At 40.0% G+C, this 26,764-nt stretch overlaps 1 protein-coding gene and 1 long non-coding RNA gene across 2 annotated transcripts; both read left to right on the forward strand.

Moving 5' to 3' along the window:
• The first annotated feature begins 97 nt into the window (after nt 1–97).
• Nucleotides 98–2,031, forward strand: LOC119129209. The gene is made up of 2 exons (XR_005099146.1): nt 98–417; nt 1,094–2,031. It is a non-coding gene; the product is annotated as an uncharacterized LOC119129209 (long non-coding RNA).
• A 181-nt stretch (nt 2,032–2,212) lies between these two features.
• Nucleotides 2,213–9,613, forward strand: cygb2 (cytoglobin 2). The gene is made up of 3 exons (XM_037259223.1): nt 2,213–2,928; nt 7,356–7,587; nt 8,954–9,613. Exons 1-3 carry the CDS (start codon nt 2,738–2,740, stop codon nt 9,116–9,118), a joined length of 588 nt encoding a protein of 195 aa, XP_037115118.1. The 5' UTR covers nt 2,213–2,737; the 3' UTR covers nt 9,119–9,613.
• Nucleotides 9,614–26,764: the final 17,151 nt, after the last annotated feature.

Here is a 26,764-nt window from a genome sequence, read left to right on the forward strand (position 1 = left end):
TTAACGCCAGTGGGCGTGTTCGCAGGGCAGGAGTTCGCTCCGATCCATTTAATTTCAAAAAGGACCAGTGTGAAGTGTACTTGCGGGTGCGCTGGCGCACTAACGGATCACCGTGTGTGCGCGCACTGGCACTCCATTTTTGGTGCACTCAGAATTTCCAAACGGTAAAATCGAGCAACGCACTGAATTTTGGAGCCATCACACTTGAAATAGTGCGCGCTGGGAGTAAATTTCCGAACGCGCCGGTAGTCGCCACTCGTTTTTCAACCGATCTTCAAAATATTTACTTTTTGTCAATAGATAGATGACAAATGCTAAAGCGTGTAAATTTAACGTAAGAAAAAGAGACCAACATTTTTTGATTTACCTATTAACATTTCGTCCCAGGTTCCTGATTGTATGACGTTGTACGTGTCGGTAGGCAGCACAACGTGCCAGCATGCTTTGAGTTCGGTTATCTTGCCGTCCACACACAAAATGCGCTTTGATGACGACTTGCCACTCCTAGCTTAGCATCGTCGTGAGCACGCGATTTAAAGGGAGCGTGTCATATTTACCTATGAGCATTTCTTCTTCGTCTTCTTCTTGTGCTTCTTCGTCTTCTCAGTCTTCTTCTTTTTCTTGCAATTGGAAAACCCAAAATGTTTCGGTGTATTACCACCACCAAGTGGACTGGAGTGGGGAAGGGCAGGTTAGGTTTTTTTTTTTTTTTTTTTGCCTCCTTTGAGCTGTAATTGTGTCGTGGTAGCTATGGAGGGCGTTGCATCTACACTGCCAGAAATCTAACTGAAGAAAAGAATGTTGAACAGGCCGTTTTATGCAGTTCGAGGAAAATTTCTTATTTGAACCAACTCGGTTTTGCTCAGGAACTTATAAATGTATACTTTGTTTTTCCTGCTGATTTCCCCAATAGTACTGTTAATGCAAATTTATTAAAGGTTACCTTCTCTCCTGACTTCATCTGGTAATAGTATTTCTGTTGTGGGGTATACTGTGGGATACTGTTATGAATGGCTATTCTTTAATGTATAAATTGCTATGTTTTGACCCCTTATTATATTACCTATGTTCTGTCATCTCGCATATCCTGCAGCTGCCCTCCAACCATGCTTTGGCGGCGACCTCCCTGCGATCTTGCTTCGGCACAAGCCCTGCGGCCGCCCTCGCCACCTGTCTGGCCCCCAGGACAGCCACCAAGTACCTTTCGTTATTCTTGATTTTCACAAAAATATACAGATGTGAGGCAGGACCTTATTTCTCTGTTGGCCTAGCTGGGGGAAAGGGACATATAGCTATATTTTTAAACGAAATTATACTGTAGAGGGCAGCAGAAGTATGTATATATGATTAAGTATGGGCTGTAATAGTCATCTCCAAATTCAGTTAAAATTGAGTCACATCATCTTTGTTCATTTTGTCCCTATGAATGTCAGAAAGAATAACAGCCTTTGAAAGCTGCAATTTTGTAATATGCTGTGACAGCTTCATCTCTCAGTTATTGGCTTCGTTTATCCTGTTGACTCTGACATGTCATCATCAGCACCCTCCACCATTCCTCTCCTGCTCCTGTCGTGACAACAGATCATCAAACATCTCAGTTTTATTTGATTGCAAAAATGACGGAGGGCGAATTTGTCTTTCTCACTGTGACTATGCCTAATTGAATGGAGGTAAATGTTTGACCTTTATTGCCACTTTGTTTCACCTCAATTTATACCAAATGGCTCGCAAGCAGGATGACAACAAACTAACTCATAAATCATTTTCATGTAGTGTTAATTCTTCCTTGGTGAAATGGTGATATGGGGGCAGGCACACAAAGTGGTGTCCAAAAACGTACACAAACTGGATGTGGAAACTGTTCTACTAACCCGTGTGTAGGCTGCAAAGAACATGCTGCAACTTTTGTGCTCGATCATGAGAAGCATTGATCGTCATATGCCAATCACATACTTTTCCACAGAAAAGAAAATTGGTGCCTAATCGATTGGAGCACCACTAATGAGAACTATTAAAAAGTTTAAACCATCACTGCACTGTGTAATGTACTTCAGGGATTTTATTGGCATTATATTTTTTAATTGAGTCTTTTCAATGACTGCCTTGTCAGGGAGATGGAGAGATGCTTAAGGTCTCTCTCTCTCTCTCTCTCTCTCTCTCTCTCTCTCTCTCTCTCTCTCTCTCTCTCTCTCTCTCTCTCTCTCATTCTCACTCACTCGCTCACTTTCTCTTTTGCTGTGACCCTCTCTCTTTTATTCTCCCCCACCCTTCACTCATTCCATCAGGTTCCCTCACACATGCAGCCTGTGAGACAATGAGACAGACAGAAGACAAGCATGACATGGAGCAGCATCAGCACCACTGACAAGGATCTCCCATACTGAGAGAGGACAAAAAGTATTAAGGAAGAGGAGGGGGAGTGAGAGAGAGAGAGCGACAGAGAGAGAGAGAGAGAGGAGAAATAAGTTTCTTTGAAACGGAGGAAAGAATAACAAAGGACAGCTGGGGGACTTTTTTTACACTTTCTTTTTTCTCTTTGGGCCATTATTACTGTCTTTCCTCCCTTTCCTACCCCATCTCTCGGTGTCCCCCTTTCCCTTTCACTCCTCTTCTCATCCTGGGTCTTCTGCCAGCTCCCGCCGTGGGGTCTCAGCTCTCCGTCACCTTCCCCCCTTCCCTTGCTCCCTACCTCCCACGGGCCTTGCTTGGAGCCTCCAGGCTCCTGCGCCGCAGGAGGATGTCTCGCAGGGAGTCTCCCCCGCTGCCCTCGCCGGAGCAACTCCTTGGAGTGAGGAGGCGGGAGGTGGATTGCGACGACCGTCCGGAGCGCACCGAGCCGCTGTCCGATTCCGAGAGGGAGATCATCCAGGACACTTGGGGGCATGTGTACCAGAACTGTGACGACGTGGGGGTGTCAGTGCTCATAAGGTGAGTTGAGTCAACAGGTGAATGTGCTCGAGCCAACTTATCACATTCCTTGAGAGCACCTTGTTAACTTTAGTATGCTCAAATACAAAAAATGCAAGTTTGTGGGTGGTAAGAAATGGTTGAAGAAATAGTCTTCATGACAGTGGAGTAAATTTATTTTCTCATATATGAGAGTAATTTTAATAATTAGAAGTGGTCGTCAGTCTGTGATGAAGTTCCGTTCCTATAGCAGTGACAATTTTGAACACAAGTTGCAATGCCATGTCGTCTTTCACTAACTGCAGTCGTAAAGGTAAAGTTTGGACGTAAGACGGGGCACAGTCCTTGACATGGCTGAAGGAGAAAATGATTTCCTGGAGTCCGTTCAGGACATTAAAGCAGGCAAAGTACATTTATAAGGAACTGGCAGCTGATGTAAAGTAAGCAAGGGGGATCACAGATCTGTAAAGTGAGCACTTGGAGACCGCCTTCCACCCTGATCCAGCTGCGCTGTCTACAAATATAAGGCGTAGCGAGTGAGATGTTGTCACACAGTTGCTGTTCTCTGTTGTACCGCATCAAGAGAAGTAATGATGGGAGGAAAACACATATGCACATGGACACTCGTCTGTATTAAATGGTAACCACTGTGCACGGTAGGGAGGTGACCATCCACCACCGGCTTCTAACTGCAGCTATCAACAAAGAAACTAGATGATATTTCTGCCGTTTTGTGAACTCTAAAAATGAAGATTCCTCCTCTGAGTAGGACTCTGGCCAAATCATCCAAGGCACCTAGTACTGAGCATTGCAATTTATCTCAGTGTCAGTTTCATGCATTTTCTTTTCTTAAAGGTTGAATTTTTGGTTTTGCAGTGCTAAACTGTCAATGTCGCACTAAGATTGTTAAAATGGATGGCAAACCGCAACCAAGGAGTGATCGGAGTGAGACAAACTGATTCCCGGTTTGGGGCGACAGAATCCCCGAGGGGGAGGAACAAAAGGGCAGGAAGTATACTTTGTGTGTTTGTGTGTGTGTGTGTGTGTGTGTGTGTGTGTGTGCGTGTGTGTGCGTGCGTGCGTGCGTGCGCGCGCATGTGTGCAGCGTGTCGTCTTATCAGAGGGTGACAGAAATATGTTTTGGCACTTCTCCCTTCACTTTCGAGTTTTCATTCTTTACTGTACAGAAAAAGACGCCTTTTAAACACATTTTGTCCTCTAAGAAAAGATAATAAAATGACAGTTATTCATCTTCTGTTTAAAATCTTAATTAGTAGTGAGGAACGTTAAAACCAATTAATTCAAAGCTGAAAAGTAGATTGCATGCTGTGGAAATGATTGCATGAAGGCTGATTTGCTATTTTATATCTGTTTCTTTATCATCAACTTAAAGCAACAGTATAAATTAAGTTGACCTTAAAAATGCAAGTCAAAATCAAGTCAACTGCCTTACTGCCTTAAAATAAGGAGATTGAAATGGCCGTCTAATGTAAAGTACACCAGGGAGATCACAGATCTGTGAAGCAGGTACTTTTAACCCGATACAGCTTGTTTTCGATGATACTTGGTTTAAATTTTTTTTATAACATTGTCCTATGTTCTTCAATTGCTTAAATAGAAATTGAACAACTGTAGAACTCTTCACTTCTGCTGTGACAAGTCAAAATTCCCAAAGAGTAAGATTCCACATTTGATATCGCATTTGATCAGCTAGAATTATTACCATTCTAAGGTTAGGGGTGCTAAACTTTGACATCAATTTCAGTCGATAGTAGGCGGTGGTGCTACATAAATTGTCAATCCCCTGAGTTGAATAAGAAACAGGTGGATTCATCTGTTTAATTCCATTGATTACACAAATACAATTGGAGCTGTGTTTAGGTACTAACGTCATAACTGTACAGCAAGGCAGCATATCGCTCCGTTTTGAAAGCGCTGGTATGGGAGAGGTGGGAGGCAATGAGTGGGTGCTGTATTTTTCTTGTTAAAAGATCACGTTTCCACCAAAGACAAAATGATTATAGAGTTTTACTAATCTTGTTTAAAAGGGATTTAGAGTCAAAAAAATATAATAATAATAATCTTTGAAATTATAGTTGTGCTGAAATTCAATGTAGGCCATGTGATAGACAAAGAGTATAATTATCAACAGTTGACTGACAGTTCCTCGGTTGCCGAACAACCTGAGACTGACCCGGGGGTCAAAGCCTTGCATGGTTGACATGTTATTGTCGAGAAGATGCGGGATCAGTGCGCAGAAGCCAGCCTGGGCATGAAGATTTTTTTTTCACTTTGATGTCGCTCCATCTGCTCGGATGCTTGGAGCAGAGTGACAGTGGCAGCAGCTTCAGTTGATCCCAGCAATGCGTACAAATGCAATTGCACCACTGAATAAGATCTCCTTAGGCAACAGTGCATACGGCACATTCAAGTTGTATTGTTGAAGTGGCATTTTGGTCTACAGCACAGTTGAGTTACAACTGAAATTTGATCCTCATCGTCACACTACGGGATGTTAAAGAGATCTGCCAACATCTGGCATGAACCTCCCGGTATATAATTTATTTGTCTATCATCATCTGTGTAAACTGTTTGGAAGAAAAACTATACAAACCAATACTTCCAGGAGCACTTCATTATCAGTATTTGTTTGCGATGAACTTCCTTGCACTCCAGACTCATTTATTTTTGCAAATGTGGTCTTGTTGTGCTGTGGGTTCATGTATATATGATGCACCCAGAAATAAAGAAATATTTCTGAAAAAAGTAGCTTTAATGAATGATACAAATTAATCACCATTTCATCAAATCCATTGTAGGTAGTCTGAGTAAGGCACGTTTGTTTTTGAATTCCTTTCTAACAGCATGCAGTTTTTAAATGGTGCATAAAAACACATCCTTGAAGGTTACTCACCCTCGTCTAAATAATCAGAAAAACTCTCCCAGTTTGATTCAAGTATGATTAACAAGTTATGCTAATGGTGCCCATTTAACTTTAATGGATTCATTTGAATGCGGACACAGGTGCAAGAATGAGTTCAGAGCTCTCACGCACGGACAAAATGTTCCCCGGTTTGCTTCGGCAACACAAGATATTAAAGAAATGAAACATACATTAAATATGAAGTGCCTGTGACCGGCCATGTATTTGAATGTGTTTTGGAAATGTATTCATTTTATGAAATACCATTTTTTGACCTGTCTGTGGAGAGTGTTCATTGATTGATGGCTTATGGCATCCATCCATCCATCCATCCATCCATCCATCCATCCATCCATCCATCCATCCATCCATCCATCCATCCATCCAATCAGCAGTAGCTGATCTCATATATTTTATGCCTATTACACTGGTTTTACCGTTCTAGTGAATTCCAAGCTGTTCATTTTCTACATATTGTACTAAATAGCATTAAAACTTCATGTCAGTCCAAACAGAGCAAAAGCTTTCCTGTCACCCAGGAAAAAGTCTGTCTGTAGCGTGACAGCTGGTCAAGCCAAGATAAAAATGCTATAGGCAAGCAAAAGTGTTTCTTGGCCTGGCATGACAGAACCGGTGACGGTTAGATGCAGTTTATCAGAATTGCCCAGGGCCAAACTCTAACAGGGAAATAATTGTATCCACAATTTTGGCCAGCATGAGCAATGACCAGATTTAAATGAGGTCAAAGTAGTAAGTTAATAGTGTGAAAACCGGTGATGTTAAAGCTCCTGTAAACATTTTACATAATTATGTGGCCATTTTGCAACTTTATTGATGAAAATTAAATGCCTGAATCATTTATACATTAGCATTTGGCCGTAAGATTCAATTAGTTGGATACATCTAAACTCTCAAAGACTCGTAAGATCCGCAATATGCTGAGCACTTGTATTGGTGACGCACTACAAATTCTCCACTTTCCACATTCCACTTAAGGATTATGCCATACTATGCATTTAAATGCCATATTATTTGGATCCTAACCTGTCTATGAAGTCGAATTTTACTTTAGCTAAATTGACATTTTCAATTTAATTAGGTTCGATTGTATACTGTAGCTTTGTCTAAGTGGGTTAATGTGTCTTCAGTAGCTTGATGAAACTATTAAGTGATGTTCTGTTTAAGTAGCCAAATGTAGCCATGCTAACGTACTTTAGCGCACAGCTCTCAACTCAGGAGTTAAATGTATCTCAATCCAGATTTGGATTGCGTTTGGAAAAAAAGTGGCGCTGTAATTTAAGGTAGTAGATATATACAGATAGGGTCAAAGAAAACATGGTGAATCAGCATTTAGGTGTTATGCTGCATGTCAGTGGAATAAGCTGCCAAACAGAACTGAAGTCATCCCCAAGTCTAAATGTTTTTAATCCAAACTATGTGGCTAACCAAAAAGATGGACAGACCATCTTAATTTTCACATGAGTAAAGCAAATGACATTGTTTTGTGTTGAACGATTTTCCCCAGGTTCTTTGTCAACTTCCCATCTGCCAAACAGTATTTTAGCCAGTTCCAGGACATGGAGGACCCTGAAGAGATGGAGCGAAGTAGCCAGCTTCGACAACATGCCCGCAGGGTGATGAATGCCATCAATACTGTGGTGGAGAACCTAAATGACCCGGAGAAGGTGTCATCAGTGTTGGCCCTGGTGGGGAAGGCTCATGCTATCAAACACAAGGTGGAACCAATATATTTTAAGGTAGGAATAAGCTCATCTGTTGCACTTTTCCAACATGTCTTTGCTGCGCAAACATTATTATAATGACGTTGTTAAATTTCAAGTCATTTTTTTAACAGTAATATGTTCTATGTGTCCCCCACTAGCCTAAGCATGGCTAATTCGTGATTAAGACTGTGTTTGTTAAATATGAGTCAAGCTATTAAAATAACGAGTCCTCCGTGATTGCTCTAAAATAAAATGCAAAAATCAAATTCGTGATTAAGTATAAGGCATGAAGGAAATTAGACCCAACTTGTGCCCATTACTTGTTGATTGCTAGGAAGACAAATCAGACAAACTACCAAGCAAAATACTCAACGTTTTCCCCATAAAGTTGCATAATTAGCCATCAGAAAATCAACCACACATCCCTCTTCATATGATGGAAGACACTTCCTCTCTTCATGTCTTTTCAATGTCATCCTCTAAAATGCAGCTGCACAGAGAGCACATTAGCACCATTGAAGCCACTGGCATCCGATTGGCTACGGTGATTTAATTAAAGAAAAACTTCAGTATTGAATTCTTTTTTCCATCTACATTCTGCATGTATGAAATGTAATCATATTCCAGTGTAACCATAGAAAATACATAACTGACTGAAAAAAAAATATGGATATATATATATATATGCCAGCATAACTCTTCCCATCTGAATACTATATGGAATATGGCATTAAAAATGACTTTCAGACTTTCTGATCATACAGCAAGAGCATGCACCTGTACGTGAAATATGCATTTATTCTCTATTTCTTTTTTTCTAATGACCAGTAAGAAGAATCTATTTTCTACTTTTGTTGCTGAGTGTATTACATCATACAGTGTATTTCATGTCCCTTGATGCACATATGGCCTACGTCTTTACTTCAGTTTTTTTGTCCTCTCTACCGTGAGACTCTCATTCCCTTTGTGATCCTCATCCACTCTGTTCTTTCATGTTTCATCATTGTGGACATTTTCAATTCTCACCTGTCTCGCCCACTTTTTTGCAGCAGTGAATTGGGCTGACGTCCCCCTCAGCTCTACTCCTACCTTACTTAATGATCTTATTATCATGACAGATTCATTTGATTCACTTTCCATCTCACTGTTGCTCATATTTTAGCCATATTTTTTTTTATTATTTTATTTTAATATTATTATTTTTATTATCTTATCTACGTTTGTAAATGGTGTGTCAGAAAAGGAAGAATCTTCCTAGGGATGTATGAAGGCATTGCAGGGAAGACTGGGAAGGTGTGTTCGACTTTGAGGGCAAAACGTTGTTTAGAGTTGGAATATATTATTCGTGATGCCAGCCGTAGAACTTTTTGTTTAACACGCCTCATATATCAAATTGCAGATATTGAGTGGGGTGATGCTGGAGGTGCTGTCTGAAGACTTTCCGGAATCCTTCACGGCAGAAGTGCAGTTGGTGTGGACCAAACTCTTCGGTGCCGTGTACTGGCATGTGACTGGAGCCTACACAGATGTGGGCTGGCTCCAGGTCTCCAGCTCGGCTGTGTGAAGGGTCAGTGGAGAGCTGTGCAGTCGACTCAAAAAAATGAAAACAGAGAATGACATGTTGTTCCACAGTGTTTACTTTGCAAGTTTTGCAAGCAAGGTTTCGCAGAAGGTAGATGATGATGATAACGATGATGATGATGAGTAACATGTCCATTTGCTCAATTGCTCTCTGTATTTTTGCAACATTTTGGAGTTGGGGCTTTATTGCCGGGATTTTGTTGACTACATATCCTGGATAACCCCTATTAAAGTAGGCTGGCCAACATCTGCAAACACTAATGACAATTTAGCTCAAGTCAGTGATGGTTGGATCTGTGCTTTTAGACCCCCATGGGTGATAGTAATTATCAAGTCAACTGTCAATTGTTGCCAACCCCACAAGAAAAGCATAAGAAACTTTGCCTGTATAATTTCCTCTTTGCTCTCAGACACTTTTCTCCGAGACAATATGTTTCTGCAGACAGTTAAAAAATGCAATCTCGGGTCATTCTCATTATCTCTAAGACTACTTGCGGGTAGCTAATCTTTCTCGAGATTTACTGGAGATTCATTTTTCCTTTCAAAAAGCATGGTGCTCATTTTATTCTCTGAAATAATTTATCCCTCTGGTCAGCGAGCAAATTTATTCACAAGACAAACTATTGATTGTACATAAAAGGTCAAATAATACACACGTACAAAGCTATATATAACGCCAGCCGGAAAAAATGACGCATCGTATTGATTTGAGAACAAGAACAACATAAGACATTAACAGTGATTTGTTCTGCCAAAACCGTTTCTACTGTTGAAAAAAATAAAGATAAAAATGTTACTGTTAAAAATGCATCACTGCCTATGGAATACAGCTTAGTCTTCTGTTGCTGTTGACTTCCCACACTTTGGTTTATTGTAGCCTAATCAGTGCCAAGGAATAAACAGGACCTTTTTTTTTTTTTTTTTGTTACTTAGTATTATTATAAGAAGAAATAGCCTCAGTAGTGTGTGCACGAATCAAACACAGCCACCGCAGCCTGGTCACGCGCTGCTCCAGTTTCACTGCTCAACCAGGAGCCGTCAGCCAACTGGTAGTTTGCGTTTGGTCACTCTAGCACGAATAGCACACTCAAGATAATTCCCAAACTGTTCAACTGAGATGAGGTCAGGACTATTGGCAGGCTCTTCCATTTTCTCTACTCCCAAAGGGATTGCCACCAGTTGCCATCTGTATCTCTCTGCAGTGAAGCTGCACTCAATGATGACAGCCTCATATATCCAGTGATGAAGATGTACCTCCATCAAAAAGTTTTACAATGTGCGCCTGTAGGTTAACGACATGCAGTCTCAAGACATAGAACCTTGGGCTGCATCATAATCAAACTTGGCCATCAGTTTAGAGATTCTTTGTAGCTGGGCTCACTCCAAATCATTCAGCAACTTTCTTTTGCTGAAAATCATCTTGAAGTTGCCTGCCATGCAAATTCTTCCAGTAGACACCAAATGACCACTTTAGTAGTGTACTAAAAGCTGAACAAAAAATGACAACCAAACCAATAACACCAGCAGAATAAGCTGTGTGACATAGAAAAATAATTATCTATTCCAAAATTGCATGTTCCTTACAAATGAAAATAAACAGACATTCCAGTGGTGAAAAAAAAGCAGACTAATTGTGACAAAGAAATAATCTACAGAACACACTTGGGGAACATGTTTTATTAATGTAAATGTTTTTTTTAAATAATGAAAATTAAACTAAGCTCTAATGTTATGCGCTTTATTAACATTTGCAGCTGATCCAACTCATACAACAATGCATGCGTCGAAATTCTGCCTTGCCTTGGCTGTCTGTGTACAGTAATTTAGGAATAGTGGTTAATGTCATTTTTTTAATCCAAATGTCTATAAATGCAGCAGAAAAAAAAATTCTCTGTAAAATTTCAGTCATGTTATCACAAGAGATGCATCCTCAAGTCACACATATTATATGATATTTGAAAGTAATGTCAAATGTGTTTAGACAGGGAATGATTTAGAATAGGGTCAAATGTCAAAGCCCTAACTTTGGGACCATGGAACTGCTGACTGTTATTTGCTTTTTACTCTTTCTGTCCTGTAATCCTCAAATTTAACGGGGCCGAGCTCCTCTTTCGCTCTTTATCAACACATTGTGCGCTCTAAATATCTTGCTTGAACTCTGTCGTTTGTATAAGTGAACCGTGTGCAAGTGTACATGTACTCTTCTGCTTTCCCAATTCACTTCCACATGAATCTGTTTCGGCACCAAAGAGGGCTGTTCACTCGTTTTTTGTTTTTTCGGGCTTTACATTGGATTCACTCATGTCACATAAACACAATGACAATGAGATAAATGGAAAATGTCTGCAGGTGGGCACGATCAGCAACCACATATGTGCACGTTTCAAGGACGGTCCTCTCCTTTGCTAATATTTACAAGCCTGTCACTTAGTTTAGACAATCAGATAGATATAACACATTAAAGGCTCCATTAAGGGCTTTAAAGACTCTTCCGGAGGTCTCGGAAACAGAGAGCAGAGTGCTGACAAGAATTCCGTCAGGTTTTGTCGTAAAGCTACAGCAAAGAAATGCCATTTCTCGTTCTTGATCAAATTACAAACCTCACATGACCCACTCATGTAACCTCTCGAAATGATGACAATTTCAAGTCCCCATCCGTCAATTAAATTCCCAAGCATACACTGCAAATCTGTTTAGGATGGACATTTGATCCAATCTTGAGCTTGCATCTGCTCCACTGATGTCCTGTTTCTTCTATTCGACCTTTGTTGGCATCATCATCTGGCGTTTACAAGGAGGCAATGAGTCTCCGCTCCTCCTCATCTGCTCATTCATCTACTTAACGTTACATCCCATTGCCTCGGTAATGATTATTCTCACTGAGCGCTAAAACACTTTTACAAATGCCGTATGCTGTCATTCACTGATAAATCTTTTATAAGCGTCCCTTCCAATCAATTACAAAGATTGCAATTAGTTTGCCTCCAATAATGACTTGGAAGATTAAAAGAAAGAACCGACCTTTAATTTTGGTTCTGACCCTGTTTTCATTCATATGAAAATCTACAACATATGAAAATTCACTACTTGCTCACGGCTTGCAGCATATGTACTATGTGGATGTTCGATTTTATTTTTTGTCCAATCAGATTTCAGTCTTTCTGTGCCGTCGCGTTAATCTAATCTGGACCTTCAGAATTAGTAATGTTGGTTGATGTCACTTAAAATGTTTGCGATTTAGGAAGATTTAACGTTCATCCTCACAAGATCAGCAGATGTTCTTCTTGAAGACCCAAGTCGTTTTCAAGTTTTAGCGAGAGGCTATAAAACCTAACGACTGCCGATGATAAATGATCCGTCAGTTTATGACTGGATTCCATGGTTGAATAGTAATAGTGTAGTTGTCATCTGCATGGCAAAAAAATCATATCGTAATATACAAACGCACTGTGGCTTCCTGCTCTTGCCGACCTACAGGTTTTGTGACATTCAATTTGCATCACTTTTTCATCATTCTATTTACACACACAAACATATACCATATACAAGATGCTCACATTCTTACACACACACATACTTGTGATTGTGCATTGAATTAGCTGACATGTGCCCGCACACGCACACACACACACACACACACACACACACACACACACACACACACACACACACACACACATATATACATACACACGTGTGCTCTTATCTGTTTTGTTGTGAAATTTTTCAATCAGTTATTAAAAGTGCAGACTTAATTATATTTTTCTAAGTATATCTCTGAAGATGACCTGACATATTTGAATAATATATCATCATGTAATTGTATACTATGTTGTTGGTGGGAGCAAGTGCAGTGGCTTTGTCGTATTTCAAGCATGTTTGCACACCTTGCCACAAACGTGTACCTCTGTAGACGTGATGAACATGAAAACAGTTAATAAAATGCACTTGAACATCTATCTCTGTCCTCCTTCGAGCTCGGAAAACAAAAAATCACACTGCAGATCTTCTTGTATATTTTGACCTTAACTTCTTGCGATGTCGTTTAACAATGAAGAACATGAATTACTCGCTTTTACAGTATATTTATAGACACAATGATAAAGCTGGTTGTTCGGGGCCAAATATTATGTATTAGTTATATTAAATAAAAAGAAGTATAAATATTCTTAATTAATGTTTGATGATTGCCTGTTTGTCGCTTGATGCTGCAAGCGACAGGACCAGTGGGAGGTTCATGCAAGGAGGATATTTTTTATCCTTTAATCATTGGCCTCACATACCCTGAGGCACTTTAGAAATTGATTTTGTTTTTTTTACATGCATTTGCCCAAGTGCCTAACAAATGTCGGCGTTTGTTAGAAGTTGCGGCACCACGATTTTGAGCAATGGAATATTCTTTTATAAACATTCTGTATTGCTCATTAACATATTATGTATAGAAATTAACGTCCTTTAGGGACATTAGATTTAGTTTTTGCTTTGTCTCATTGGAGCTGTATGAAGAGGGCGGCACGATTGAATGGCTGTTTTTATATATTTGCCCAACGATTGGCTGTTGACTAACCCAAAATTCACCCCGCCTCTCACAGGAAATCATGAGGGATAGGCATCAGCACAACCTCAAACCTAATGAGGATAAGCAGCATAGAAAATGGATGGCTTGATGGAGTCATATAAAGAGGTGAGGCTGGTAAACGATAACGCAGCAGCCAGAAAATAGAGCAATTTATCAATATAGGCTTCCATCAGGCGTGCCGCTTAACCATACGCTAAGCTGTTCCCATGGCACATATTCCCATCACCTGATTTTGTAATTCCAGGAGCGCTCTGCTAAAGGGGTATCTCATACCGTGAGATTGATGCCCAACGATGCGACAAAAGTATTCACACCAGAGCAAATTTTGGTGTCACACTTTGTTTTAACTTCTTTATTTTTGAGATGTGAGACAATGACTCAGCTGTAAAAACGGACTTTGTCAACATCTCTGTCAATTAATTTTTTTATTTCACTGATTCTATTCTGAGTCCCAGCAACGCTGAAGCCTTGATGAAAGACTCCATTAACAATGACCTCTGCTTTGGAATCTCGTTAAAGGGAGCACATTAAGGAAAATTATCTTGTTAATTGTTTATATAGACACAGTCCCTGGAGCGCCTATCCAACCCCCAACTGCGAAATTAAATATCTTTTGTTAGCTGCCCATTTTTTAAAAAATGTGTATGTTAACTGCGCTTATTTTGTGTCAAGCCACAACCAGAAACAATCAAACTATTATAAGTCAAAAGAAAGTAAGATTGCGCCCTATTGAGTTTTTTTGAATGCACAGATTAGCATTAGCAAACTGTTAGCTTTGATAAGGCGCACGGAATTTGACATGGTGTGGTTTTGGTGTTTTGCATGCAATACTGTATTTGCATTGCATGTGCAACATACACAAATCCTTACATTTGCAAGTGTAACTCGGTGGTTTGGTGATGAATGTGCTGACTCATGTTGCAAAATAGTATCCATACCATCTTCTGAGGCTCAAAGGGAAACTCAGAATTACAAGTCCAATGGCTCCTGACTTCTGGCAACCATTGAAAGCAAAGATACACTCATCCCCCTATAGAAAGAGATACTTCACATGTAGTTGTGGTTGTTTCAAAATTACAGATGTCATCATATAAAACCACCTGAATGAAAGCTGAAGGTCGACACTATAATCACATTGATCGAAGCCATGTAACGATCTCATTCGTGCGGCAGTGCTGAACAATGACAGCTGTGTAAATGATGCAGGGTCGCAATAAAAAGTGACCAGTGGTGTTTGGAAGTGAGTATTGTTTTATATGAACTGCATTTCAAAATCCACACCAGAATACTAACATCGCTGTGAGCATTTTGGAAGTGTCGGAGAGCACAACCCTCTGATTTGTAATCAATGGCAATATTCCGTGCCACTCTCGCCGTCAACACTGCAGAAGCAGCCTGCCAAAATGACCAATTAGGTGCGCGTGAGCGTATATATCTCAGAGCGGAAGATTAGATGCACAGCCACATCGCTGCAACTTGACATTCCCGACAACCACTTGTGTGAACTTCCATCTGTGTGCTGTCCACGCGCCAGAGGTTTAATGACATGAGTGGTGACGGCAGAGTCACACACGTCGTTGAGAGGAATGTCATCTCAGGATTTTCAAAATCCATGTCTTGCTCACTGACCACATATAAATTGAGCACAATGAGACATGGTGTTTCATTTGCAGCTGAGTGTGTCCATGCTGGGTTTAGGTGAAATGAAACACTTATTCCGACATAGATTAACTGTGTACCGTAACTGAATGAAGGTTGTTGTCACCTTGTCTAATCTGGGATTGACTAATCCCACACCATTGCTGATCCAGACAGACGGGCAGGGTCGGTTAGAGACAGAGCCAACACCTGGACTCCATTTGTGCATGTTGTGTAAGGTTGCCTTTGCTACGGATGCTTCATCTTCTGTCACTCATTGGCCAGACTGCGGTGGGCTGTCGACACCATGTGCACCACTATCATGGTTCTCTCAACTTTGGCTGTCGTACTGCGTCAGCATTTCATCAACCGAGTCAAAACGTGAGTCCTTTCTCTTCCCTTTCACGTTAATCCAGTTTACTGGAGAATTGTACTTTTGTACTAAGCCACGGCGGATACTTCACAGCACAATAGTAGCAACGACTATTGATGGTGACTCCCAAAATTTGTTCAACAAACAAACAAATAAATAAATTAAAAAAAAAAAATAAATACATATTTTAAAAAATCTCTCAGAGTGAGATAATCCTGACTCTTCCAATTTTCCTCGACTGCGGCACTAATACAAGCAAACTGAGAAAATGATGAACACCTGCACAAGACACAAGTAACTGAGGGAGCTGAGTTGAAGACACAAGGGACTGGGATGACAAGAACAGGTGGACACAAAAAACGAATGAGGCAGACAAGAACCGACATGAAAAAAGGGGCTCGGGGAAAATATGACACAACAAAATCCAATCAAAACCAAATCAACAATGACAATAGTCAGCTAGGATAGGCTCCGGAGCCCTGTGAATTTGAGCAGCAGAAAGGCTGATGGATAGACGAAAATAGGGAGACCGGGATAGACAATGCCCCATTCACATAAATAAAAATTATTGTACAAAATACATTTATGAAACTTATACATACAGTATTACAAGAAGTAATTGAAAACATTCAGGGAAAAGGCCAATTTGTACTTATTTCTACTGTATGTTTAAATAATTTGAAGTCTTATCAAATGAGTGACCCAAAAAATAGGTGGGATACAACCTGGATTGGTCACCGCTCAATCACATTGCACATACCGCATCGACAAACAGCCTTTTACACTTAGAGTACATTCACACCTATGGAACTGTTGAGTCTTCAATGAACCTAACATATGTTTTGGGAATATGTGAGGAAGCAACCGGCAAGCACGGGAAAAAAAAGGTAGTAAACCCCAAACGAGAAGGCTGGAGCCTGGATTTGCACCCAGAACTCCTCGACTGTGAGGCAGACACGCTAACCACTCGCATTGAGAATTTGGATTGTAAAATGTAAACCTTTAAGTCACCAACAATAGGCAGTTGTTATTTGCTTATTATTTCGGCATGACTGTGTTCGTTTATTAGGAACCATATCTGTTACAAAGTCAAGTTCCACCCACACTGTCCCATTTAATTTTTAAATGCCCAACATTGACCTTTGTACCAATAATGCTGATGCTAGCCCTGAGGCTTCTTGTACATTAAGACCAGACATCATTAAAATTAATGGAATCAAATAGATAAATGTGAAGTCCTTTTCAACCTGGCAGATATGGATCTGAGGAGGTACTACAGTTAGACGTCAACGTCTCAAGGTGGAGTTTGACATAGTGTCCAGTCCATGAGTCAATTCCACATCACCATCTCGAAGTCAGGGTCTATCCAGGGTTCTTGAGCTCATTAGCACAGTAAACGTCTAAAGATCGATAAAGCAACATTAATTCTCAAAGAACTCTGACCACATTTGACATTTGTTGCCACAGAAATCAATGATGATAAAAAAGGATACAGACTTGAATCATAATTACTAATAAGGAAGTAAAAATTGATTGCTGAGTTTCTTCTGACGCCAAGGTGATACATTTTATTTGAATTACAGGGCAACCTTTGGTATCACAAGCCTTAGAGGTCTTTCAATTTGGAATTGGAGCCAAATTTTCTGTGGAGAATATATTTCCCAAGTAGCACAAATCACATTTATTTTTAAATGAGAAGAGCTTTTCATATCATGTATATTTGATCTGCTGAGCTATCATAAAAGTAATTTTGCTATGCATCTGAATATGATGACTGGGATGTTCGGACTTAAAATTCTTGACAAGCAAGCAAGAATGGATCCTTATCAAATATCCAGATTGATATATCAGTTGGAACTTCAGTCGGGAAACCAATGAAGAAACAAATGTGCCTATATGAGAACATATCCTCTTAAGTAGGGGTGAGGACATTTGCAGACATAAACATAGGCAACTTCATAATTTGTCACTTAAGGGAATCCAAAGCTTTATGGCAGGCTGTGACAGCCAAATATGACAAATACGCGATTGAAATGCCAAGATCATTATGTTATTGTGCAGTGGCGGCACTGGCAGGTTGAAAAAGGCTGACACTCAGTTAGGATGCCCTTTTGAGGAAATGGATTGAGATTACTGCCAAAACAAACACTTTGCATCTAGGCAGGTGTTAGGTTTGCATTATTCCACACTATTATATTCACTAGTATGAGTTATTATGTAAATATGTTGCATTTGCACATCTTTTCACTGTATAGGAAGTCATAATAACAAAACCCCATCGTGTAAATGATGAGCTATTTGCAAAAAAACATTAATGTTTCTCAATCCTAAATGTTGGCGGCACCGTATTGATATTCAGCCCATCACAACAATTTTTTTTATGGGATGTCACAAACAAATGCAAGCTCACACCTCTGCTGGTACTTCTTCAGAATTGCAAGTCCCATCTCGCGGATCACTTTCATCCCCTCCCAACCCTATTATGTCCTAAAAAAATAAAATGCAAAGTAATTCACAATTATACCCTGACCGGCTGACCTTTTCCCTCACCAGCTTGTGTTTCTCCTCATAGCGTTCCAAAAGACCCCGGAGAGAAGGCGACAACTGATATGCATATCAGCAAGGCTCAGATGTGAGGCCGTACAGGTAAACGATAAAATGCTTTAGCGTTTCAATTAATGAAGCCATGCCAATGAATAAATAATCTTTCTGGTAGATATAGCAAAACAGCAAGATTCACTTTTGCCATCTTTTATATAAACTTTTGTGTATAACATTTGTGGATGGTCATCTTCATTTTTTTTTTCTTTAATTTAATAATAAAAAGTATATGTGAACTTCAACTTGGACTCTGGGGCAAGGGGTTGTCTGCAAATAAGCAGGGGATCCGTTCAAAAACTTAAATAAAAGGGAGTTTCTGTCAATAATCGAGATAGTTTCCAAAAAACAAAATCTTCTGAATGGCTGAATTTGCGAATGCTGAAGTTCAAACAAATTGAATATGCAAGAGTCAAGTGTGTATCTTGTATTGGACACCACACGGAGAACTCATACACATACACAGGTATGCAAGGAGAGATACAGATTGATTCCAGCTGGGAGGCGGAGATGGACGGTGACTTGCTTAAGGGCAAATCGTCAGCAGCCATCGAGCAAACTAGCTCCTCTCCGACAACTAGTTGACAATTTGACATTTTTTTCCTCATCACTGCTCTTATCTGTGCCCCTCCGGCTGCAAACCCCAAGTCCTCAGATGAGCTATTGCCGCCCCACTGAGTTTAGTCTGGATTGTTATCAAGCACAAACCTGCAAGGGTGAACCTTGGAATATACGCTGCAGAGAGACATCTTGCTTTACAATTATTGCAACAATGTATTGCCATTTTTAGTATGGAGAGGTCATCAGGCCTTGTTTTTCATTCATTTTGGTTGGACTGATGGTGGTGTAAGCTTACACCAAGAAGCTACATGGACGGATCCATTTCTAGAATCAAGTAACAGTCTGTGAGCAGCTCAGTGACCAAGAACGCCGTGTATTTGCCTCATGGCAAAAAAGGTGGGCAGCCGATCCGCTGATGTATGTTTACCTCAACACTGGAGAGATGTGCGAGAGTGGAGCATCGAGAAGAGACAGGACCCCAGAGTAAGACCATCAGGACGAAATGTCACATCTTAAGATTCATTGTTTGTTTTTTAAAACAGTGGACGAACCACAAATGTAAACACAATATTCTGCTCTGTATTCTGTGTAAAAGACCCGCAGGTATTTTATTAATAATACTGTTGTGTATCGAGTTTTCTTTGTGCTGGCAATACATCTTGTATCACTTACACTTTGACGATGTAAACCATTGACACTTATATACATCCAGAAGAAGAAAGTGGCGGTTATTTCCATGTTAGATTTTACATATCTGTAGGCTGCACTACGGTAAATATAGTCATTTGATTTAAAAAAGGACAATCTTGAAACTACACAATTAATTATCTCCTTTAACGAACTTATTTAAGAGACGCCTCCAGCAATGTGGGAGTTATTAACTCTCCATATTTTAGATGCTTTGCAAAATAACTATCCACTCCAGTACTTGATTGACAGGTTTAATTTGGCGTTTTATTCATTAAATAGAAGGCACTGGTGGTGTCGTAGTACGCCTGACTTCAATTCCCACTCAGTGACGGTGTGAATAATTTTCCGTCCCTATACGTGCGACTGACTATATGACTAGTTTAGGGTACGGTCTGCCTTTCACTTTTGTTGGACTGGCTCCAGGAACCCATGACTCTGAACAGGATAAGCGGTAATGAAATGGATGGTTTATTAAACAGTCCAAAACTTTGATAGTGCCAATTTTAGTACTTTGTTTTTTGCTCATCTTTATCCTATCTTCAAAAGGTTGATACCATCACAAAGTCTGCTGAACACAGAAACTGACAATATATAATAATGATGTCAATCATTTTTAATTAATTTCTAATTTAATAAGACAATGCTGCTCCCAAATCATCCATAGGGAAATGAATGAAGATAAGCAAGCACTGCGCAGGTTGTTAAACAAGATAGTAATGAATAAGTAGCGCGGCAAAGAGGCACTTGTGGCTGATAAAATTCATTGAATTAGCGCTGAAAATATATAGTACAAGGCCATGTCTTTGATCTTGTTGAGGATTCTTTCTCAGCTAATCAATATGAACATTTTCAAGGCTTGGATGAACTAGGAAACGCGAGCTCGACCGTTAAATTTCATGTCTTTATGTATTCAAACGGATTGAAAAGGATTTGAAAATCATTGTATTCTGTTTAGATATACATTTTACGCAACAGTCCGACTTAATTGGAATTAATTACAGTATTTGAATAAAAATAAAAATAAAATGAAAATTGTTCATTTCTTCCAACCTACCCTTTGCCCCCCTCCCCTCACCTCCCTCTTCTGCTTGAAGATGTGGGTATTGGACATGCAAGCTGTCATCAGGTCCATGGAGAGAAAACTGGTGAGCTCACTCAAGTTGCTTAAAAATCTTCTATTCTTTGTTGAAGAAGACAAATGTTATCAGTCAGCGTTAAAACAAATCTCTTCTTTGGTCTTTGTAAATAGAACCGTGTAAAATAAGAATTCTGGTGCTTAGTGTTACTACTTTGCTCTTACTTTGCAGATGACACAATACCTCTTGAAATCTTCATATTGCTATCAAAACCGTGGTTGCTTATAGTTAACTATGGGAAGTAAAGTTACACTAACATCTATTCTCCATATTCCAGAACGCTTCACTGGAGAAATATCCTCGCCGTGATTGTGGAAACAGTCCAGATAATATGACAGCAACAGCCAAGACAAATGGCATGTCCAGTCTTCGTCCTGGGCAGCCACTTGGAGGAGGCTGAATTGAGAATTGCTTTCATTAACCTTTAATGTTCTTTAATACCGTGTGACCACCAAACAGGTGTATAACTGCAAACTTTGGGTGATAACTGTCAGGCATGAAATAAATGAATCAATTATACAAAGTAGCACGGCAGCAACCTCCAACTGACATCAGCATTAATTGGCCATTTTCCTTAATTAATGTCAAGCTCAACACTACATTCAGTTGCATTGTTAGGGTGGTGCTCACTCTAACTTATTTTGCAAGATCCTGCTGAATCACAATGGTTATGTTCCAATGTACAGAATCTTTTCAGCAAATGCGCTCTTTCATCTTTTGTAAGTAGAATCATTTTCTTAAATATTCTGGTTGTTTTCCTGCTCGCTCTCCCTGGTATTCCAGCGTGCACTCATTTCACATTCCCCTGGAACAAAAAGGCAGCAAAAGACAGAATGCACCTCTGTGATCTGTAAAAGGACTGAGTGTTAGGCATCTACTCTATTAAAAACTCTATTATGGCAAATGTCTCTGCGCCATTGTGTGCCAAGTCCCAGTGCAATACTGCTCAAAGCCGAGGGAGCTAATGTGGCTAATGTTTCCCTAGGAACATCGCCTCTGCCAAGCATGCACTCTAATCATCATGCACTGTAATCAAGGTGATTTGAAACATGAATATCTGCAGGTCCACGTCTCGCTGTCGCTCCCCACGCTGATGAGCCTGTTGGACTCAAATTACCAGGTGAAAGCAGGACTTTTGTTGTGCATTTGGTCCGGTGAAGGTAATGAGCATGGTCTTCCTGCGAACACTCGCAGAGCACAGGAGTTAATCTAATGATGGGAGAGACGCACAATGCCTCATGGCCTCAGAGAAGGCGACACGAGGTGATAGGGCGTCCTTTGGCTTGTATCTAACGCTTGTGTTGCAGATTTATTTTGTATTCTCGCCACCAGACTTGAAGACTCCACGTGAGGACTGGAAGGCATCAAAGCGACATCAATGATTTTGTTGTCTCGAGAAACTAAAGATAGTCAGAGCTGTTGACTGAGGAGGAAGGCTAAGCGTTTTGTCATTGATTTGACACTGTGACCCAGACTAATATTTCCTGTCATTAATCATTATTGCCAATTGGATGTGTTCATGCTGATGAGAAACCAAGTCAGGTATGGTGAACAGGGAATGGTTTTTGAAAAAAATGATCACTTGGACTTTTTATCATAATAAAATTGGGATTTTAAATAAAAGATATATGCGTTGGTTTGGACGGTCCACGCAGGTTTTCCTCCCAAATTGTTCCAAATCAAAATGGGGAATTTAAAATGATACATTTAACAATTTGACATTACTTGATAAGTAATATTTTGATTTTTTTCAATTGTCATTGAAATTGGGAAAAAAGACCACTAAATCTGAGGTCTCTAACTCAACTTGTGTTGGCCTCTTCTTCTCTCCTTCATCATGCCAGATTTTTTTTTTTCATGGTGTCAATGTCCGTGACCTTTGTGTACTTTTTTTTTAATCAAGCCTGACACAGGTGATTTTTCTCTAGCTGGGCATTTGCTGAAGTGTTGCTTAGCAACTTGAGAAGGAGCAACACAGTCTCTTCTTGATAGTTGGAGATCAAAATGAATTCAAAGAGACTAAGGGCCTTATTTTTGTTCGTAGTGCAAGTCTAGTGCAAAATGCAGTCTTAAGTGTCCGCAAGGGTGGACTTTTCTTTCTTTTGGTATTTTTATAGATATGTGTCATTAGAAATTGAAGTTTGCGCCATTGTGGGAGTGAACACAGCCATCAAAGCGGCTTCCCTCATTCCGTTTAAGTTCAGTGTAGTCCATGCAAGACATGGGTGTGCGCCAAATCCGTTTACATGAAAGGAAGAGAATGAAGAGGAAGTGCTTATTAAATAAAGCCTAGTAGGTCTCTTTTATTAAAAATACAATAAGTCTTGTATGATTATCGTCAGACAGAAGTCCAGAGAGAGCCTCACAATGGCTTTGATGCCGTGAAAGTGAAAACTTCAAAAGGTGACACAAGACGCTTTCAAGGTATATGGAAATATGCAAGTTGGAGAAAAAGCAAGTCATTCAGTGATGAAAATTGTTACATATTGTGTCTGCACAACGCAGAGATGGAGTACATCCATCCATCCATTTTCTATCAACACTGGAGAAAATTGAACTCGATAAGTAATCGAGACTGCCCTCCGCCGCAATAACTGCTCCGTGCAACAGCGATTCGCAATCTCGGTTGTGAGGACCTCTAAAATCAACCGTCACACAACATGGTGTCTTGAGACATACTCTAAATGCATGGTAGGACACAACCGAATGTATTTTGGATTTTTTTCATTTAAATTCCCATCTCAAGGCACCGATTGATAAACAACCACTTTTATTCACACACACCTTTGGAATCATTGGACTTTTCCTTCAACTAACATGCATACAAGCAAAGGGAGAACATCCAAACTCCACACCACAGAGATTTAAACACCGTATCGCAGCAGATGTGATAACCACATGACAATGCTTGTTTAAGGAAAATTCTGAAAATAAATCAAGATGAGGAGATGTTTTTAACTCCCCTGGTTTTAGAAAGCAATCCCCAGGATTGTCTTTTTGTGGCTCAAAATATTTTTATGTCTAGCATCCCTACAATGTTATTGCTGCATTTACTTGAGAAACATTTCGTGCATAAAATCTTGTGTTTGTGTTTCCTTAAGAAAACGTCGGGAATAGAAAGCAGTGGGCAGTACATTTTCTTTGGTATCTACTTTTGGCCTGTGGATGGTTTTATACTTATTACACATTTGATGAGAGTGTTTCTTCATCCTAATGAGCATCCACCCTGCTGAAGCAAGCGGCGGCCTCCTGCAGTGCAACCAAGTGTCTGATGAGACGCCATTCACGGCCGCTGGTTTGGAGCAGCAAAAATAGTCTCGCAAGGGATGTCCACATGTGACCGCCTACACACAGTCCCCTGGTTACAAGGATACACTTTGCCAAGGTGGCTGTAGTGTGTTTGGAGAGGAGATGAGAATAGCAAGGTGTGCCTTCCAAAGACTTGAAATGTTTGTTCTCCTCTCTCAGGCCTACTTCAGGAAATGAGCAGCGGCATCTATGCTCGAATAGGTCACGCCTAGAATCATGAGAGCTGCGACTCTGGGTTGACACTGTCATGGTGGTAATGAGAGAATGGAGAACGCACAAACACAAGCCTGGTTGTTATTTTCATAAATAACCGATTCAATTGATTGATTTTCAGAAGATATTTATTCACATACTGCACATTACAGTTTTAGCATGATGGCAAACTCTGTTGCTACCGTTTGAATTTAAAACTGACACGAGGATGATGTCTCAGTAACTTGCAGCAAATACACTAAGAGCTGCCAATCCTGTGATGTGATTTTTGTTTTGCAAATTCTTTGGCTTTCGACTCTTTTCCATCTTTATATTATTTTGTGTTTCAATTGACTGTTTTTTACTGTCTTTGTGGTTGCCCCATTGCCATTGTGAAGCGCTTTGTTACAGCTACAGCTGTTACAAAATGCACAATATAAATAGAGTTGTATTGTATAGAATCTGTGCATGAACAATTGAAGATGCAGCTGTGGTATGCTGATTGTTACAGAGTGTAGCCTGCCTTTAGTCTACAATAGCATTTGACAACTCTGATTTCTGTCCAGCGCCCACTGGCTTCAGCATTCCGTGATCTTTCAAGCCAGCGGTGCATTTCAAGTGTTATAATAACTCAATTTAATAGACTTATGCAAGAGTGCGCATTGCTTGTTTATGGCACATATCAATGCTGGCACGCTAATACAGCTGCCACTGTTTGATTCCTCCATTTTATACTTCATCAACCTTGCTATCAGAATGACCCAATAAACCAATGTAATATGGAACAATGAGGGATAACCCCAAAACATTTTACAGAGGCGACACAAGGGTTTTCCTCCTGTCTACTCCTCTTGGCTTCATGTCAGTTTTAATGACTCTCGAACTGCTTGGAGAATGCAAAATAGTGGGATTGAAAGAAAGAAAGAAAGAAAGAAAGAAAGAAAGAAAGAAAGAAAGAAAGAAAGAAAGAAAGAAAGAAAGAAAGAAAGAAAGAAAGAAAGAAAGAAAGAAAGAAAGCCATTAGTGGGTTTCACTGTACTACCAAAGTGACGGGACAAAACATGCCGTTCTTATTTATAAAAGTATTACAAATTAAATTCGGCATTCACTGTGACATTTTGTGGTCCGACTGATTGTTTATGAATAGATTCTCAAGAAGGTGTTATTGAAATTTACCATGGACAAAGTAAATGGGTTTAAAGGGCATACAAATTACAATTCCCAGCTTCCCTCCATCGCCAACAGTTTGTAATTGTATTAATTGCACCTATTATTCATGCAGGCAGCATGGTTCCTGTTGAGTGTTGTGTCGGAGCGAGGACAAAAAAAGGCAGGCACGAAGCGGGAAGAAGCAAAGTTGGAGGGGGCTTAAACAACTTCACAGATGGCAAGCGGGGAAAGACAAAAAAAACAACAGACTTTTAGTGAGGGAATGGAAACGTAAGGGTGGATGTGAAACCAACTCAGAACATTTGTACTGAGTGCCTGTGCAAAAGGTAAGGACAAAGTTCAACATGTAATGCTCTTGTAACACCGTCTTCCAAATGATTCACTGAAAAAACTTTGTCTGTGAATTTGCGTAAATTTAATATGTCAATTGGATGCACGAAACAAAATCATCTAGATCCGGATAGACTTTTTAAGTGGACTTTAAATCTATTTAACAAATATCGGGACCCAGACGATATTATTTTATGCAACCGCTTATGAAAAAATATTGAGTAATATCAACACATTTTGGTTTTAGGATGAGTGATATAAATCTTATATAAACAACACTTGTTCTGCACTTTTTTTGATATTTTTTCAACTGTAATTGTCCCCAATGTTGATCAACATGTCAGAATCTTGAAATATTTTCTCACTAGAAGCATACTTGTAGCTAACACAGGCTCGAGTCATTTGAGAATACCGCCACAAGTTTTTCACACCTCAATTTGAAGGTTCCCTCCTGCAAAAATCTGTCAAACTATTTCAAGTTAGGAAAGGAACATCGATAGATGATCTATTTCAGTCTTTCCAAAGACATTCAATTGGGTTTAAGGCTCTCGCGTTGTCTCGGATGTGAACTTGAGGTGAAGCATCAGGACATGTCTACGTTTTTTAAGAGCTCTTGACACGATTTTCATTTCAGAATCATTTCTGCTGCCATGTTCTTCGCTCTCTTACATCTTGTGGCCCTTTATTTAAAGCTCTTGGCAGGATTTCGGAAGTCTGCCATACATCCGTTATATGTGGAGGGTTGAGGTTACGCCACTTCTTGCTCTTATATAATGAAGTCAGCGCTGCAACAATGGGGGCGGGCATGCAAAGAAACAGAGCAGAATTAAGGGGCAAATGAAGGAGAGCCGGGCAGACAGGCGAAATCTTTCTGCGAGCCTTCAATGCTAAGCGACCCAGATGGCCAGCGTGTCATGTCGGATGCCAATTTGATCTCAACATTGAGATCTAAACAACCCAACCTCCCACTTGGTAACCCGGTACTGTGTGTGTGTGCGTGTGTGTGTGTGTGTGTGTGTGTGTGTGTGTGTGTGTGTGTGTGTGTGTGTGTGT

The sequence above is a fragment of the Syngnathus acus genome, chromosome 1 (genome assembly GCF_901709675.1).
Source record: "Syngnathus acus chromosome 1, fSynAcu1.2, whole genome shotgun sequence".
NCBI classification, from domain to species: Eukaryota; Metazoa; Chordata; class Actinopteri; order Syngnathiformes; family Syngnathidae; genus Syngnathus; species Syngnathus acus.